The sequence below is a fragment of the Triturus cristatus genome, chromosome 4_2 (genome assembly GCF_964204655.1).
Source record: "Triturus cristatus chromosome 4_2, aTriCri1.1, whole genome shotgun sequence".
In the NCBI taxonomy this organism is placed as follows: Eukaryota; Metazoa; Chordata; class Amphibia; order Caudata; family Salamandridae; genus Triturus; species Triturus cristatus.
The window spans coordinates 819679752-819698879 of record NC_140586.1 but is presented as its reverse complement, the minus strand read 5'-3'; the positions used below and the strand labels follow the sequence as shown (position 1 = coordinate 819698879).

At 42.4% G+C, this 19128-nt stretch overlaps 1 protein-coding gene across 5 annotated transcripts in view; it reads left to right on the top strand.

Annotated features, from left to right (window-relative positions):
* The window catches only part of SLC6A9 (solute carrier family 6 member 9), a 563820-nt gene extending 558509 nt beyond the window's left edge, over positions 1-5311 (top strand). For all 5 annotated transcript variants that reach the window (XM_085602775.1, XM_085602774.1, XM_085602773.1 and 2 more), the window contains one exon: positions 4290-5311. In XM_085602775.1, the coding sequence (XP_085458901.1) occupies positions 4290-4496 (207 nt within the window). In that variant the 3' untranslated portion in view covers positions 4497-5311. The remainder of the gene's footprint in view (positions 1-4289) is intronic.
* The last annotated feature ends 13817 nt before the right edge of the window (positions 5312-19128 follow it).

The window sequence follows — 19128 nt, the reverse complement described above, 5'->3', positions numbered from 1 at the left end:
GGAAAATGAGTTATCGGGTTTTCGTTCTCATCCTTAATACCACAAACTGAATAATCGCTAATCCTACACAAAGTTTGGTTAAAATCGCCACCCCAAATAATTACCACATCTTTGGTGACCTTGTTAATTATATCCTGGACGGAAAGAAAAATTTCTTTTATCACTCTTATAAACTCTCCTGGGTGGAGATTGTTGTAAAAATTGACCAATATAAAAATGTCAATTTTACTCGGGTACAGGATTAAGATTTGGAAATTCGATTCCAATTTAATTGGGACTATTTTCTTGATCTGCACAAGATTAGAAACAAATATAATCAGACCACCTTTTGCTCTACCAGAGGGTGATGGTAATGCTGGGGAAAAATACGTTTTATAGCCCTCTAAGTGTATCTCAGATATAGCCCATGTTTCTTGTATACAAAGAATACTAAACTTGTGGACAAAACTAAGCCAAATGTCATTCGCCACTTTTGAACGCAGACCTGCAGTGTTCCAGTAAAGTATACTCAAGTTAGAGTTGCCCCAAGAGCTAGCATGGACTTGGCCTGTACTTGTATTCTCCTTTAAAGAATTACACTGGATCTTACTAACTGATATTACTCTATTGTTTCTGTCAGCTGAACCCAAAATAACTGATAGATTTTGGGAATTCTCAATCGAAGTGTAAGTTTCAGGAGTATTAGTGGTGACAGTTATAGGCCGTTTAGGGGAAGAAATCCCATCCACCAGATTAGGGATCACACTATCAATTGTGCCCTCTGTACTAAGTCAATCCACCCCCTCTAATTCTGAAAGCCTATCGAATTGATTAGACGTGGGAATATTAAATCTGGTTCTATGCCCCTCCATCGTACCTTTGTGCAGGGGCCCCGATTGATGCTTGTTTAGTGCCAGAGAGGAGGATGCGGGATAAAAATAACTTGGATCGCGGATATATATACACCACCTTCTCCTCTCTGGTGATACCAATCACAGATGTGGCTAACCACCCTTCTATCACTAAAATTAACAATAATATAGTCCCCCTGTATATCCTTTTCTCTGGGCCCCACCCAGCTTAATCTTCTGACAAATGAGATTTTTCTGTGCATGTTTAGCGGGAGGGGTCTATTCTTATTCAGCCAGTATGTAACCTTATTTTTTAATTCAGAATAAGATTCCGTTTTTGCGAGGTTTAACTCCCGGACACCAGATAACACTACTGTATATGGGGATGATTCTGGGGGTAAGTCAATATGTGGGAACATTCTCTTTGGTATTACAGCTGTAAACGATTCCTTAATTGGATATACAGCCTTATTGATCTGTCCCACATGTCCCGGAACCTTATCCACCTTGTCCACCTCACTCTCCCCAGCATGCATACCCCCCTTTTCAGCCATCATAGTCCCACTCCCAGAAAGTTTATCAGCCTAGCCATTTAATATCGGGACAGTTGGGATCGCGGAGGGTAAGGATAAAGCGATAGTAGCGTTATGATCCCTAATTGGGTCTCTAGTTAGATTTTGTGTTACTGTAGTCAGGTTTTGTATACTGTCTGCTAGTTGCCTTAATGTATCAGAACTAGATGTTGTTACTTGTTCTAAAGCCTCTAATTTTTCACTAATCCGTTTTACCCTTTCCTAAAGTGGAGCCATCATAGATTTCATAAGATGTACTACTTTTTCCATGAATCCCTCCATAAATTGGGGTGGAAAAGATGGGGACTCTGTCTGACTACGCGCTATTGCAGTTGATGAGGGCATATTGATCAATGCAGATGTTGAGGTTGATACAGGTTGCGTCTCTGTAACAACTGTTTTAGATGTTTTTGCTATTTTAACAGTCTTAGGACATCTTCCCCTCTGTTTACTCCCTCCGCGTTTCCTTTTTATTACGGTAGCTTGCCCATAAGCTGTTTTTGACAAATTATTTGTATCTATAGACCTTGTAGGAGGATGCGGTATAGGCTCATTAGATGTAGGATCTAAGACTAATTCAATACTTGTGTCAATAATACTACTGACCTCCCTTGTTACATTTATGTTGGACTACACCTCTAATGATCGGTCATTATTATTTCCCCTGTTAGCGTCAACAGGAGATATTTATTTTCCAAGTATTACTGGACTAGTGGCTGTCGCTGTGGGGCCCAGGGAAGAGCGTTTATTAAAAAGAGGTTCTAATGACAGGCGGCGTTAAGCAATAGCTATTTCATGTTCCAATACTGTTGCGGCCCTAGTTATGAACTGGTCCAAAGTCCCAGTAACCCCCCCACCTTTTGCTATCTTCCTCCCTTTCCCAGCATGTGTCGTCATCTTCCCTAACTGTGTGTACTTAAAGTGCTTACAGAGCTCCAATCTTACACTGTGTAAACATGTATCCAAAGCAATAGCAATAACAGATATAACAGTTATAGGCACTTGAGATGAGATAACCCAAACTGTCAATAAATATTGCAAAGATGTCCAGAACACCGAGCACCAATATTCGGGGGGCGGGCCCAGCCTTCTCCGGTCTGTGACAGGCACGCCCGCGCCGCGGGAACCCTGCGGTATTTTTAAGCGCCTCCTGGCGCTCTCCACGCTGCTAGGGCGGCATCTCCTGCCCCGCCGCTAAGGGTGCTGGGAGCTGTAGTCCTGCTCAAGCCCGGAACCGTCGGAACCAACACAACAAATTTGCCCCGTTGGCTCTGATTGGGGTAGGCAGGCAGGGTTCAGCACTCAGAATAAGAAACAGTAGAATACATTAAAAGGACTCCCCTTCAAAGGTGAGTGGCTTGTCCAGCCAGAAAGTCGCCGGAGGGTTATAGACAAATTGCTGGCAGCTACTGATAGTAGGAGTAAGGTGACAGGCAAGGCAGGCAAGGCAAGGCAGGGCAGCAGAGGAGGCAAGAGACGTTGGCGGGCACACGAGATCGTAGACACCACCTGATCTGTCTATTCGAGCTACCTCCACAAAGCTGACAAAGGACTCTCACACTGCAGCTCAGACTGCGTTGCAAAAGTCCGCAAAAGCCAATGTACAGAGCTGCCGGAAGATGAAGTGAGTCCTCCAAGGCCGAGCACCCTTCTCACCTCTCACCTCCAACACACTCCTCCTCCCACTCTCATTCCCGCTGCTTAGCCTATACAACTCCGCGTGCCTCTCCAGGGGCGGAAAACAGCCGCAAGGCACCATGGAGGGCTCTGTGGGGACTCTGAGTGGGGCTCAAGGTAAAGCCCGCCCGCAACAAGCCTGCAAAGAGCAGCGACCAGCAGTGGAGCGGCGTCCTCCTCCTCCTCCTTGCACAAATGAATGGCTGACATTCCGTTTATGTACTTCTGCTGGTGTAGTTGCTTCGCTTGATAGTGCTGGAGTATTGCAGGGAAATGGCCTTTGGAGAAGACGTGGTTGTGCACTGTTCCCAAGGTATGGGATTAGTTCCAGATGGTTAGCAAGGGAGCTAGGAGCAGGTGGAGAGGAGGAAAGCGGGGCTCACAGAGCGATCTAATCGGGCAGCCTCCGTGAGACCACCGAGGGCACAAGATCACTGCGGCCACTGACTAATGGCGACCGCACTTGCCGTTGTGCACTGCTATATGCCGCTTGCCGCGGTAGTACCTGTCTGCCTGCTGCTGCCGCGGCTCACCTAGGCAGCGCTCCCCTGTGCAGGCACGGTCGCTGGTGCGGCTGTTGGCAATTTGGAGCGGTATGATGCAATGGGGCGAGAGAGCCACGCTCTGCTAGACTAAGCCTCGGTCACACTTGACCGTACTAGGCACGCCCGTGGCTAGCAGGCGCAGTGTAGGCCATCCAGTGTGTGGGGGTCAGTCAAGGCGGCGGATTAGGGCAGAGGTGGTATCGGCGTCTTCCTCCCTTCCACGTCCGTCATCGGCAGCGGGAGTGGCTGCGGTCAGCGTGAAACCATGAAACAGGAACAGGAACCCCACGGAACAGGAACTGTCCTCATAGAGTAATTTTTTGTAAACCCAGTGTATACAACTTCTGCATCACATCCCTAAGGCTACTGAAGACAAGCATTGGCAGAGGCCCAGTAACATTGTTCGCCCAGGGCCCTTGAATTCCTTAAGACAACACTGGATGTAGCAAATGTACACCCATGTGTAGGCATAAACATAACTGCAGATTCATGGAATTAAAAAAATCCTACTAAAAGTATTTATTAGAGGCAATCTGCTTGTGGTGTCCCACTGTGATTATATAAACCTTGCTAAGTCTTTTTATAATGCAATAGTAAAGTATTACAGCAACAGTGACTTATATGCTTTCTAATGCTTTTGTTATCATTATTTGTGTCTTCAACAGCGTTTGAAGAATGCGACAAAGCCAAGCAAAGACTGGGGCCCCGCCTTGTTAGAACACCGGACCGGGGCCTACGCGCCAGCGACCAGCCCAACAGACTCGAACTTGGAGACCCAGCTGCTGCACCAGGAGAAGTCGAAGAACGATGAGATCCGCCTCGCCGTCCAGGGAAGCAACGGCTCTGTGCACAGCCAGGACTCTAAAGTATAAAAAATATATTGTCACCGCTGGGGGGGAGAGGGTGCTCGCACGCTGTTGGAGAACCTTCCCCCAATTTTCCCGATCTCCCACATTCCTCCGAAAGGTCCGAACTCCCTACTCCTGCGTCCCATCCTCCCCCATCCCCGGTGATCAGAAAATAGTTGCGCGGCACAGACTTTTCCCGGAGAGGAGCCAGCCCTCTTCATCAGGTGGAGGAGTCTTCCTGGGACCCTTCTGTCCATTTTACTTGTGGACAGAATTTTACTTGTTTTTTTTTTATCTCCAAGGGGAGATGAGACCATCTCAGAAAGTTATATTCCTCTCTCCCTCTTTCTTACAGTTATTTTATTATCTGTGTTTTTTGGTATGTCTTTTAACCCTTTGTTTACAATGCAAAAAATGCAGTCGCGAAACCCAGGTGCCGGGCTCTGTTAAGAGGCCGTTGGTTTGCGAGGACCAGGTGCCATGGCTAAACGTGTCACCAGCATTTGATACGTCTAGGAACACTAGTGATACTAAATGTGCCAACGTACATGAACAAAAAAAGAAAAGAAAAATGCACAAAAAAAGAAAACTGACTGTGAGCGTCACCTGTCTCTTACGTGGCCATCTGAGTGGCTTGTTGTGAACGAGAATGGGTGGAGCAATTTTTATGGCAGATAAAATACAGCATGATCCTGTACACCACGAGTTATTCAGGTAGTCTCCTCCATGGTAGTATTGAGCATGTAAGTGTGGATGTGTGTCTGCAATACATATGTGCACATATACATATATATATATGCTTATTAGTCTACATCTATAATAAACATATATATGTATGCAATAAGCTGCTCATCTTAGGAGTACCTGATTCTTGAACTCACTTCTACAGTGTTTGACTTTAGTCTTGATAAGGGTGTTAAAGAAAAAATCTTCCAGTTGTTGAAACCTGTGCTGTCATGCTAGACAGCGGCCAGATTTGTCCCATCTCTGTTGACGGTATGTGCTCTCAAACCCAGAAGGTTTCCAGCACCAGCATTAAAAAATTAAATGTCAGCATTCTGCTGCTTAAACAGAGTTTTGCCAAGTCCCCAAACTGTTCTTGGACTAGAGCGCTAAGAGCAGGATAATGAAATACTTCTAGATGGTTGAGTTTAATACCTTCAAACCTTAGGAGAGTGTGTGTTTGTAAACAAAAAGTGCAGCTACAGATTCCTTTGTGTATGTTGGGCTGAATCGTGGGAAATCCAACTTCAAAGTAGGGGCTGGGTTCAGAACGGGCACTGCAACCGAGCCCTGTCACTAGGCCGCAAACTGCTACCTGGACCCGAGTGGCGCTATGGGAAAGAAATGCTTCTTCCCATTGGCTGTTGCAGAATGATGTCATGGGTGACGTGGGAGTAGTAGTAAGGCCTGCATTGTGACGGTAGGAAGAAACAGATATAAAGGGGTTTCTAATGCAGACCTAAAATAAAGGGAGTATATATGGCCCTAATTTACACTTAAAATATGACTATTATATTAATGGAATAGTGTTCACGACTACATTATAAACTATTATGCTATTCACAGCACAGCGGAGTCCTCAGTATTTTTTAGGGAAAGGGTTTCTAGTGAGTGAGGCAAGTGCTATTTACAGGTATGCCAATCCCGCTTTATGGTCTTTCTCTCACTCCTGCAATAAAGATCATTATTACACTGCTGTGCATGCATATGCCTCACTCACATACACAAAGTAAACTGGGTATAAACTCTTGAACAATGGCATTTCTGTGACTGGAGTTTCCCCTAATACCTCCAGTGCTTAGTCAGGACCTTACAAGTACTTCTGTCAAGGACTTGTGAGGTTAAGTTAAGAGGCAGTTTTGAAAAATTGTCAAAGAACTTTTCTATCTACTTGGCACTTCCCTGAATGGTTTTATCAACCAGCGAAATACCTACTCTGTGCATGCGCAAGCATGTTTACTATAGTGTTACAACTGGCCATGCTTGGCCCATTTGGTTGCTCTCCTAGAGTGATATGTTTTCACTGTTACCCAATTGTATGTCAGCAATGGCTCTGCTAATACAACCTGTTTCAGATGAGCCAGGCAAAATTAAAACCCCCTATTAGTACAATTCGATTTTGATTATCTTTAGGACTTCATAGGGATGCATCTTTTCTAAAAGTGACTGCACCGAAGCTGAGCAAAATAAAACTTTCCTAGAGGTGGCTTAGTAAGTAAATACTAAATAGACCTTCCCCCAGAGTGACCTCGGTGTATTTAGCACTTTCTTTTGTGTGCGCACTTCTAATCTGTTGATAGATACTAATGTAGAACAAGGGACTAGACAGAAAGTATATACCCCCAATGTGTGCAACTATGTAATTTCCAATTTTCACAGCTCGTCTTTAGCCCACATCAGAGTTGGATGGCGTCACCAGGCAGAACATCTTCCACTTTGTCCACATTGCCAAGTGCTGTTGATCTTAGAATGGACGCTTTCCACTTGCAGAGCAGAGTGCTGTGAGTGTACGTTGCCACTGTATTTGCGCTAGCAATCTTAGATTCCAAAAATATTGTCTGCATTTTTCAACATTTTCCACCTATGAAGTCGCCCTTTCCCAGTACTGACTTCCAAAATCCGCACCAAGGCATAGACCTATTGCATATGGTGGTAGAAATTAGGCCCATATTTCCCCGACTGCCGTTTCCAGCTGATCGTATAATCTCTGCGGCTTTTGTCCTTACTCCCTCAATACTCTGGATCTCCCGTGTTTGTCCCAAGGCTATCCCATTCATTCGTCATTCCTGGGATTCCGTGGTTGTCTTGTCTCATGCATTCAGTACCATGTCCACTAATGTCTGTTGAACCAAATGGTTTCAGACCCAAAGATATCAAAAATCCAGTCTGGCACACATCTGCCAAGCAGCAGGCTCTGCCCTTGAAGTAGGGTTGAAAAGTTGTGCACATTGCAGTTGTAAGTTCTTCCACACTGCATGTCTTACATTATGAATACTTTATCTTTTGGCTCATTTTTTATCCTAAGGAAATGCCCCTCTCCCTTGAGGATAAGACCTCGTGTCCTTTTTGAGGTGTCTGTGTATGTGTGTGTGTATATATATATATATATATATATATGTGTGTGTGTATATATATACACACACACACATATATATACATATATAAGCACACACTTGTATCTCCATGTCACGTGTGAGTGAAGGAATGGGGTCTGTTAATGTATACAAATAATGATGTTCACGAACAATAAAAAAGATCCTTCCCTGAGGTATGAGGAGCATTAATGTAAATGTAAATGTTGTAGACTTGTAAAGCGCACAGCTGCCCCAGCAACGGGGCGTCCCGGCGCTGTAGACCGCTGGGGAACCCGTCCTGGCTATCCCTGTGAGATGGTCCCTTTCTGGGTATCTCCAAGGTGAAACCAGGCATCCCCGGCGTCTGTGGGGGGCCGTTGTAGAGATGAGGCAAGCTTAATGCCCAGAGTTGCTGAGTGTGTTCCTGGTTAGAGTAGGTACCGAGGCGAGAATTATCAAGTCCGTTTTGACCCTGGTCCACGACCCTGCCGCGTCGGGAATTGAACCCTGGTCCCTGGCCGATTCTCTGCTTACGGGTCTGCCGCCTCTAACCAGTGAGCCACACCTCTCCACTTAATCGTGTCTTGAAAGAGGCTGGGCTCAGGTCTGAGCTGTTAAAGCAGTTATAGACAACTCCTGTATCCACCTCTCAGATTCTATCCCACCCACTTGCCCCCTGCTTTTTCATGCCCTCTGCGCTGTATCTTTATTACCGGCAGAAGAGGGAACTAACCTGTATGGAGACGAGGGTGCGCCAAGCCTCTACGGTGGCCTAACCGATAATAAATGCATAAAGTTGTACCGAGCTCCAAACGTGCAGTTGTATGTAAAAGGTGGTACACTTAACTGACATTTTTGATCTGGTTATTTAAAACAACTGCAGTCACGCAAACAAGTGCAAGCCCGTATTTGATAAGTTTTTCACAGAAGATGGTCTTCAAAAATTAGAAGTGAAACAATATCAAACTGAAGTTCTAAAGTCTGCATTCATAGCATGTCGTACTGGAATTCATACAAAAATGAAGGCACCCTCCTTGGTTAAATAAATCTCGGGACTTTAGATCTTTGGATCGTGACACATCCCTCCCATGGCCTACAGACATGCTCTTGCCGTGCCCTATGTTTTTGTGTGATCCAGCACGTACGGTGCCGCCATACTCACAAGAAGACGCTTAAGCTTTGGAGTTGGAGTGCTCGGAGTCCCTGCGTCCACTCCCGCTGTTTCCGCGCCTGACGTAAACGCGCAGTCTCTTGTGGATGCTGTTCTCGCGCGCGCATTGTACGTAGCAACGCAGAGCCGTGGCCCGGTGGCACGCGCTGCCACGCAGATCAATATATGGATGCCTTGTGGGCAGAAATAGTTATGCGCCAAGAAACAGCTCCCCAGAACATTCAAGAAATCAGTTTTATTAAACCGGGTGTGCCTGCTTATTTTAGTCAGGCCTTTTACTTACTCTGGGCAGTACAATGGGCAGGACTCGGGGCATGGTGAGCTATTGTTTTTAACCTTTTGGGAAAGAAAGCATATTAACCGCTTTTCATCTGTCAAGTTTTCCGCCTGTTTTTTTTTTTTTTTTTTTTTTTACAACAAAAGCATTTTCTTTTGTGTAACCTTTTTAATATTTCCGACGCCTCCAAATATTTGTGCAAATCACCTAGACAACGTTTTTATTACGCCATAGTGCCCTTTCTGTGTGCAAGATCTCAGTCACGTGCAGTCAGTTCTTCGTTAATAGTTATTACATACTTTCCATTTACCTGCTGGATGTCCAGCCCAATCTACCTCTTTCATAAGCTAGTGGGATGCAGCTATCATATCATAAATAGAAACCAGTTGGTCTACGGCCAGCCTGGGAAATTATTATCCGGTAAATAACGATTTCTTGGTCACTTTGAAGACGCTGCTATCACTTAACTGCATCCTGATCTACTGCTACTAGTTAGAGCCCGTGAGCATAAAACAATGCATAGTTGAGCGTAGACAAGCTCCCTTAAGTTTAACTCAGTTGAATGTCGATTTTTCTGATTACCTATTCCGCTGTTCTCTCTATCCTTATGTGCAAAGTTTTAATTTAGTAAGAAAAGTCTTGCAAAGATTCCAGTTTTTGGACGACCCGTCGTTAGCGTAGTTTTCCAACGTCTGCGCTCTTGCATAGTTTTCAATCCGGCAATATGTCCTCGGTTCGTCAGTATTTCCTCACAAGTGCCAGTTGGTACTTACTGAAAACGGAGAAGCTGTTTTCTTGCAGGTTAATATTAAACCCCTTTTTCTTTGTAACGTTTAAACTAGCACATGTCTCAATTTTGATGTGAAATCCCACATGCAGAATATTTTGCCAACTACAGGTAGTAATCGTAGCATTTGCAAGACTTGTGAAAAGTTGGACCAGAGAAAAAAACTGTAGTCTTGAACAGACGTGAGAGTGAAATTCCACCCACCCACTACCACCCACCCCCAAAAGCATGAAATGCTGCTATTGCCAAAGGGGAGGAATATTAACGTGATATGTTCATATTGTTGAATGAACACATTTTCCTAAAATGCATTTCTGCCCAAAGTCTTCCGGACATCGAAATAAAATCTTTACTCTTATCGTGGCAGTTACCTAAATTTGGTGTTTTGTGCAAAAAATACAAAATTCTTTCATTGATTTTTATAAAAAAAATGTTAGAATATGCAGAACATTTGCATGACAATTTAGTTCTTTGCAAAAATAAAAAGGTCTCAGGCTTACTTCACACGATTTAGCCCAGATTTGCTGAAAATTCTGTAAACAAAGAAGCGTTTTTCATTTTTCTTTGTAGAAAAATGTAAAAGATATATGTATAATTCCGTTACATTTCAGATATTTTTTCCTTTAACGCTAATTCTGTTTTTGACAGGCCTAGCACGTACCTCATATTTGCATCCTATTTTAGTTTCATTGTATTATAATTATTTTTAATAATATTATTAACATGTCTTGTGGTTGACCGTTTTCCCTAGTTCCTACTGCTGCTGTGTTAATTGTGTGCTTGATAAATTGGGACTCAGTCAATGTGCAGACAATGTGAAATGTACAGGGTGAATAATGCCCTTGTGAATCCTTAAAATAGTTTCACTTTATGAACAAAAATTCATGTAACCAGTACTCGTCCAAAATTTTAAAGACTCAAAGCAAGCAGGAATTGTATTTTGAAAAGTAAACTTTATGGTAACCCTTTCATTTCAGCACATTACTTCTAAGGTTGTGAACAAACATATGAAGCAAAAACATATTTATTATAGTCTTTTTCTAGTGTGCTTTCAGCCAGCTTCCTATGGTTACAATCATAGCATGGGTTTAGTGCGCTCTTGGCACTATGAGCTTCATGTGGCTGCGGACGTACACATTAGCGATAGGTAAAAAGGAGGGGGTTGAAGACTGATTGCTGAAAAGAATAGAGGAAATCTGTAGATTAGACATGCAGATGACTCTATGATAAATTGTTGCGAAACTATTGTTACAGGCAAGTATTTAATATATATATAGATTCATAATCTTCAAACTTTCTAAGAAAAACACCAATTTAGTAATAGGCAAGCGAAACAAATCTGGAATGTAATGAAAATATTAATAAATAGTGAAAGGGGGTTATTTTAATTGTTGCTAATTTGACTTGTTTCAAAATCATATATTAATTACTATTTTAGTGTTTCTCAGACTTTCTTCCCTCGTATTTCCTCTGCTAGTGACTGCAGAACATCAACTGCATACATGTATGCCCGTTCATCCACATTTAAGATTCACAAGAAACATGTTTACCTTCTCACTGTATTAGATTGGGTAAATGAGGAGAACCCCACTGAGTTTATGAATTCAAAGGCAGAAGTCCTCAAATTGTTCCTGCTTGTTACCTTCCTCTAGTTCCCATCTTCACAACACATTTAGGCTGCTTGATAGCTTGTATCTAACTCAATAGCCATACAAGAAAACTGCAACCATTAATTCATTTAGCTAATACTAGGAAATATTTTAGTTTTTGACGAGTAGAATGTACCAGCGTGCAAAGTACTGTATTTTCATAAAATGGAAGTCATCTGCCTGCCAGCCTTCTTCCGACTTCTATGACTATGTCTAAATATGGTTGGCGAGAAAATGTTTATTCTACAAATATGAACCCAAACTCTAGTACAATTTCTGAACAATCCTAGATCAATCTCTCCCAGAAATCATGTCTTATCGAATCCTCAAAACTGGTAAAAATATCAAAGGTCAGTGACTTGTGACCTGCAATGACAGAACAAAGTTAATATAAATTATGCAGAAAAATGGGGAAAAAATAGGTTTAGGCAAACAAAGTATCTTAAATCCTTCATTATTATTTGGCTGGTTTCATAAAGGGGAAGAGGAACAGTGTACAGTTATTGTGACTGTAAACATAATTCCACTTACAGTGACAAAACTGTGGCTTGCTGTGAAAGAAGTCAAAAAGTCCCACTGATCCGCCACATCTCTTGTATTTCCTCACAATAACTAAGCAAATGTAGGGTATAGGCATATGAAAAAGCCTTAAAAACCTACCAGTTGTTCCTCTATAATGGGCGTTACCATCTCAGACATAGGCGATAAGGGTGTAAAGACTACTGTGCCCGTATACATCTTCTGATGTGGGAGTACATTCCTGTCCTTTGATAGGCAACCCAACCACTTGATTCACTGCTACTTACTCCTGGCTTTTCTGTATTATAGGTACATTTTATCTTTAAATGGCTTGAACGTCAGTTAATGATCCGCTGGTGATGAACCCAGGGAGATGTTTTCTGGTGACTGGAGCATAGACCTAGAAAGGAGTGTACACTGTGATTTCCAACTCCACTACCTTGTTTTTCTCTCGGTACTCATCGGGGTTCAACAGTACGAACTGGACAGCAATGTAAGATTCTAAGCTCATCTGTGGTGGGACACCAGTCATGCCATAAAAGGCTAGGCGTGCACAGGATTGCGTGGTGTGCGAGTGGGCGCGGCTTAATCAGGTCTCAGTTTACTTACACTACAGGGGCATGCACAGAAGCCTTGGAACCACATCTCTGTGAAACCCTGTCCCTTGCACCCCTTTTTTGCATGTCATGTGTAGGATATCTTCATGTACCTGCTGCCCTCCATCCATGTACAGTTGTAAAGTTATGTTCCTCTGCAACTAGGCTAGTCTGTAAAATAGTTTTTTTCTTTTGTATATTATTTTTTTTTTTGGGGGGGGGGGGCTATGGAAAGGGTGAGTACTTTACCTGCTGTAGCATAAAAACGGCAACAGTACAGTGTTATGACTTTTGTAGTGAGTAGCTAAATAGTGTGTAATTATTTTTTTAAATATATATAAATGTATATTCTCAAGCTAGTTTCTAACTGATCAGTAAACATATTGTTTTCCACATAATGTCCAAGGTTTGTTATGCTTCTCTTCCATGTTGTCAACCAACAATATCTTCTGAGCTTTCAGTATGAAGGAAGTCAGTGGCCAACCCTTCACATAACTACAAGTTTATAGGGAAATCGGAAGACTGGAACGTGGTGCTTTTGCATCTCAGAAGCATCATCCTGTCATGAAATGGGCTGTTTCCCCCCGATCCTTAAGGTTTGATTTTCACACACAGTTCTGAAGGCCTGTGCTCCCTCCCAAGTATTGGGTAAGGGGACACAACTCACTGAGCTGCCATTTTGAAGAGGTTGAAGTATGGATAGACTGCTCTCAGGGACAATCATGAGGCTACGAAAATACAGGTGGACTCTTCCTTCTTTGTTTCTATGCAGCCAGACCAATGAGCCAGGTACCTGCTCTGGCTGCCACATGTGCATTAACATTTTCTCTGTACTTCACTCTGATACTCTGTTCTAATGCAAAGCAAAACTGGAAGTCGCTCATTCTCCTACATCGCACCCAAGACATGGAATGACCTCCCTCAAAACGTCAGAGCCTCCTCCTCACTTCTGCAAGAAGCTGAAGACCTGGCTCTTCATATAAGCACCTTGGAGACCACACACCTACACAGCTGCCCAAGCGCCTGGATACCCTCTTGAGTAATTAGAGCGCTATATAGATCAACATAGCATAACAATGTGAATTCAATTCTTCAAAGTCAATATTTTTATGCACAACACAAACATAACCCCCGTCCATCCAGTGTGTCTCAACCGCTAATATGGAGGGACCACTTCATGACATGCAGGCACAAAGAGACATCATTTCAAGAGTCCATGCCTAGGCTTTCATTGGCCTTTCTATTGAAACTGCTGGTGTCTGTGCTCATTGGTACCATAGGTGGGCTCAGTAGGATATGGACTCAGCCCACCAGATCATAGTAGCTCTCCTCCTAAGGCTGTGGATCACAGCAATTTCAGTAGCCCTTTGGCAGGCAGGCACATGGATATATTGGAAAGGTGGAAGTCTGGGAAGTCCACAGTGCCAATTGGTGGTCAAATCGATGAGTATTACTTTTAATACACACACAGACACAGACACAAACACACTACAAATCGGCATACCTGGCCACAAATGTGTTTTCGGGTATCAGTAACCACACACCATATAACCTTTGCACCATTGGGTGGCATGCAGCTAATCCAGCCTTTAGCAAATGTCCTTTATTTGTTTTGGCTTCTAAATTGGCTACCATTTCAGCATTCTGAAATTGTTTTTCCTTAGGCCTACCTATCTCCAAATCAGACATATAATTTGAGCATTCTTTACAGGAACCAGCCTGCCTCTATGGCTGTATGGACATTCTCAAAAGGAGTGGCACAATTGGATGTAGTATTGCATGAAAAGTGTGTCAAAACCCCATGTTTGGCACAGGTCTGCATATCACTGATGGTGATGGAAGAGTGTCTCCTCTAGTCCAGAAATGGTCCATAGACACCAACCAAGCACTGTTGTTATTTATGTCAACAAAGTAGGTGTCACCCCTCTGCTACTTTTACTGCGATCCTTTAGAATCAAGGAGGCACATAGGCATCTACACCTATGGTTACTAGATGATTTAATGGCACTAGGCATGTAAGGTCCAGTTCAAGACTGTTTTAGTACGCTATGTGCCTTTTCATAACATGTTCTTACTACCACTTGTAAGCTGTAGTGGTTTCAAAATCTGGGTGCTCTTGATGGTTCTGGGATCTTTGTGATCAAAGTCAAAGAGTTCTATTGATATTGTACTTGGTTTTGTTTTATGTTATTTGCAGACATATTGGATAGTAGCCGTTGAGGTTAGAATACTCTAATGTATTGTTTAGTGATGGATCATTTTGGTGAGGGACCGGCTGGACTGATCTGTGTTATTTTCCAGCAATCTAATGCAGTCTGGCAGTCATATCCTTGGGTCAGTTCTATTGAACCAATGGGACCATAGTATAAGCTTGTAATGGTTTGTTGAAGGAAGGTTCACGACTAGAGCGTTGTGTCTTCAGTACTATGGAGATATCTGATAGCCCCGCTTAAACCCAGAACATTTATCATAGAAAAGTGGCAGTGGGCTGATACTACGCAGTTTGTTTTATTTATTGATGTCTAATACAATGAAACACACAAAAGGTGATGGGATGAATACTTGTAATTTGTCTAACCTCTGGCAATCACTCGGTTAGCATCTCAACCCATCGTTCTTTTGTTCACCATGTCACCTACAGCCATATCAGTCTTGACCCTGCTCCTCGTTGGAACAGTCCTGTCTGAACTGCCAGGCCAGGTCCTCCCTGAACTGTGACAAAAGTAACCCAGGGCCAGTTTTGCCCTAGTTATGGGCTCATCAGCCAGGTACAGCTTGGTTCCAGTGACACAGTGAGCACGGGACCCACATCTGGGCATAACCATGCCACTTAGGCCGGTACATGAAACACACAAAATTGATGAGAGGAATGCTTGCAATCTATTCAATGTCTTATTTTACTATATCAGTGACCACAATTAATGTAAAATAAAACACACAAGGACTGCAAAGCTCTCACTGTGTAAAGATGTACATTCACCTCATCCGTGGCCATTGGCTCTCAATAAAGTCTGTGTGTCCTAACTTTCTGCAATTGTATTACTGACATTCTCTTTAATTTCATATTTCTAAAGCACTGGATTTTAGGTCCAGGTTCTAGTATTGCAATGTTTAAATGAAGGGACCGACACTTTTAAATCAACTAATCTTACACCTCAGTCCACTGTGTTTTCCTGATTGTGTTTTCCAAAAACGTCTGTCAGTGCGATGTTTTGTGCAAAACTCTTTTTTCTGTTGAGAGATTTATTATGGCACTGTGGCGAGTTGACTGTGGCAAGGCTTAGGGGAGAGGTATATTGCTAGATTTTTTTTGTTGATAGTTAAAGATTGAATGCTCAGTAGGAAAACTGGGTAATTTTCGAAAAGTCTGGTGCCACTTAGAGGCATATACTGTCTGACATGGCTCGGTGTCACCTCTACAAACCTATTAAGTACACTAGCAGATCGAAAATCACCTGGTTTCCACAGGGCAAGTCTACCACTATTAGCTAGGATCCTTTCTTCCTTTCACCCATTGTCTTGACAATTATGTTGAGCTGTTTATAGGTACCTTCATAGTTGGATATGAAGTATTTCAGTGTTAAGAAATGTTGCCAGGTTTTTTTGATTGTCAAGAATAAGAAAACCCAAACTATGTTTCTAAATGGAGCACTTATTTGTGTAAGAAAAGAAGCCCAGTACTCAGTTTCCAGACCTTCGCTCCAAAAAAGAATAAAAGCATTACATCTCTTGGTAGTAAGAGGGGCAGGGAACGGTCCAGACATTAGACTTCAATCAGTTATATTTTCAGGTGAAAGAAATTAAAAAGTATGCCTCAGAGAAAGCTTACTTTACAACCCAACACCAGAAACTGCTGAATATAAACAGATGGAAAAATTCACTTTACTAATATCGGCTGTTAATTAGCGCCTCTGATCCCAAGGCAAAATGGCAGCCTGGGGAATTTGGAAGTTTCATAATGGCCGACCTGTGCTCTCTGGAAACCGAATGTTGAACCCTAAAAGTGTCCCCCACATAAACTTTTTGCTGCCCCTGTGCTCCTTCTCATCAATTTGCCATAATGTTGTTTACAGCCTTCCTGTGAATAAAGCGGCATTTCCAGCAAATGTCATATTTAATGCATGAGCAACATTAAAACTTTAAAAAGTGTCTGTTTCCCCCCTGCGTGGGTGTTGATTTCCTCTGTGAAGTTACAAAATAATGCAAATGTTTACTGTTTCAACTTGTACTTGTTAATAGCAATAATTGTGTAAATGTGTATTGTTTCTTGGTTATTATACTGTAAAAGTGTCTTCCTGATCTGTAGATTTTTAAAAGTCTCATAGAGTTTAATGAAAATTTATATTCTGGTTTGTGTGTTGCCTCTTTATTTTCTTACGTTTGTCATTTTTTTTCTTAGATCTACTTGGGGGAGGGGGAGATTTTATATAAATATTCAGTGTTTGTTATTAATCTGTGGTCATGCAGAGTGGGGTTAACTTTTGTGGAGAACAAATTTCAAAGTGCACCACTGCTTTTTTTAGTTCAGTTATTATGGGTTGTTTAAAAACTGGGAATTTTTGGGGTGTATTTTAAAGCCCAATGAATGCACCATTTTTCCCTTTTTGGTGTGCTTTAAATTGCTTTCTGAATGTATGTAAATGATATCTGATATTGAAAATGCTGAACTATTTGGCGCTTGGGCACCCTATCACAAGTGCAGAACATGCAGCCCTGCCAAGTCCCACGCATCTTAGGTTAGACTACGCATTTCAGTACAGATCTCCGCATCACCGCACTGAAATGCACTGTCACACTGATTTAGTGGCCTCTCTCTGCCTTGCCATTCTTCCAGGCGTCCAAGCACAGCAGTGTATCGGCGAGTGAAAGAACTTGTCTCTGGGGTGGAGGAGTGTTGAGCTGAAGGGGACACTCGATCCTTTTTCAAATTAATCTCATTGCATGGATATAACTACTTGTGGTAAAGTATCACTGGAAGTGTCACTCGTCAGGCATTTGAATGACACACAAACACACGCAAAACATGGAAATGTCACACAAAAGCAGTCTGAAAACTTGGCACCTATGTATCTCTCAGATACCCTCCTCCAAGAGAGAAAGCAACATTCGATCAGAAATCTCTATCCCTTGGATTAAAGAGAGGCATGCTTCTGTACTGACTCCCTTCCTCCTCCAAAGGAGGAAACAAAAAGTAGGAACTAAAGATGATGTGACTTGGGCCCACATATCTCAGAGCCCTGGAAGAAGACCTGAAGATGAGCAAAGAGGGTCTGGTACCATGCACTCTTCTCCTCCCCCAGAGAGTAGTGGCACCCTAACAGTCAGTCTAACTCTTTCACCTGCACGAGACATGTGATCCGCTGCTGCCAGAATTGGCTACTGCTAATCAAAAGGAAGTGGCATGTTTGCTCTTGGGCTTGTGCTTTATTATGGTACCACACATGTGCCCAAAATGTATTTATGGATTTTGAAGCAAGCCTACTAAGTTTCTTAATGACAAGGAATCGAATATAAGTTACACCACTAGATCGTGCAAGATGATGGAACTGACTTTTTTCCCTTTCCCTCGAAGACCTGTTTTTAAAGTTAGAAAAAGGTGCTCTTGCAATAGGGCTCAACATAAAGTTTTTGACTAGAGCCCTAAAAAATCTTCTACCATGCTTGCTGCTTATCATGGGCAATACCAAGTGCTCTTGGGGCCCCCAGACCTTACACTTGTTATACACGTAGTACTGTGCATATCGAAAAGTAGATTTATACAGGCAAACAATACACATAAATATCATTGTTGCTTAATGCATATCACACACATCATGCATTGGAGGCAATGGAGACTAGGTATCCTAAAATGTATTGCATGCTTTCTCCCTGGTAAATACATTTTTTAAGAGGTATAATTATGTAAGGGATCAAGCACCCCCTGCCTTACGTTATAAGGATATTCTAAGTCACTGAGGAATTCCATAACCATAGACAAACAAGGCCAAAGGCCAAGTTACTTTATAAGGTTATTGAATTATGAGGTGTCTTGCAAAATCCTTATACTGTAAGACAGGGGGTAATTTATCCTATATAATACACGGTCACACCCCCATGTTTACCGCAAACCACTTAAAACCTTGGTGCATAGCTCTTTCAGATAAAACAAAGAGCAGGTTTGCAAACATGAAGAATAAAAATAGAGCTTCTAGTGCAAAATTAAACACATCAAAAACTTGTTAAATATTTGCTGCAAAAAGATATTAAAAACAGTTCAATGCTAGTCTGTTTTTAAAACTAAAATCTGCAATAGCTCAGCAGAATTTGTAGAAACATGCGTAAAGATTCGAACTTTTTTTGATAATTGTCTAAGGAAGGAAACAAATATAATTTTCTTCCTGCTCATCACTGTAAGCTAGAAAAATAGGGCAAATTAAAGAAAGCAATGTTTTGTTTTCGTTGCCTTACACGGCTGCCCTAATTATGCTCTGTGACCTGAACTGCCTTTCACCTAGGCTGCTGGCTCTGGCAGAAAGCATTGTGACCTCATAACTTGACTGTAATGAGTTCTGATATCTTTTCATCTTTTCTTTATTGCTCT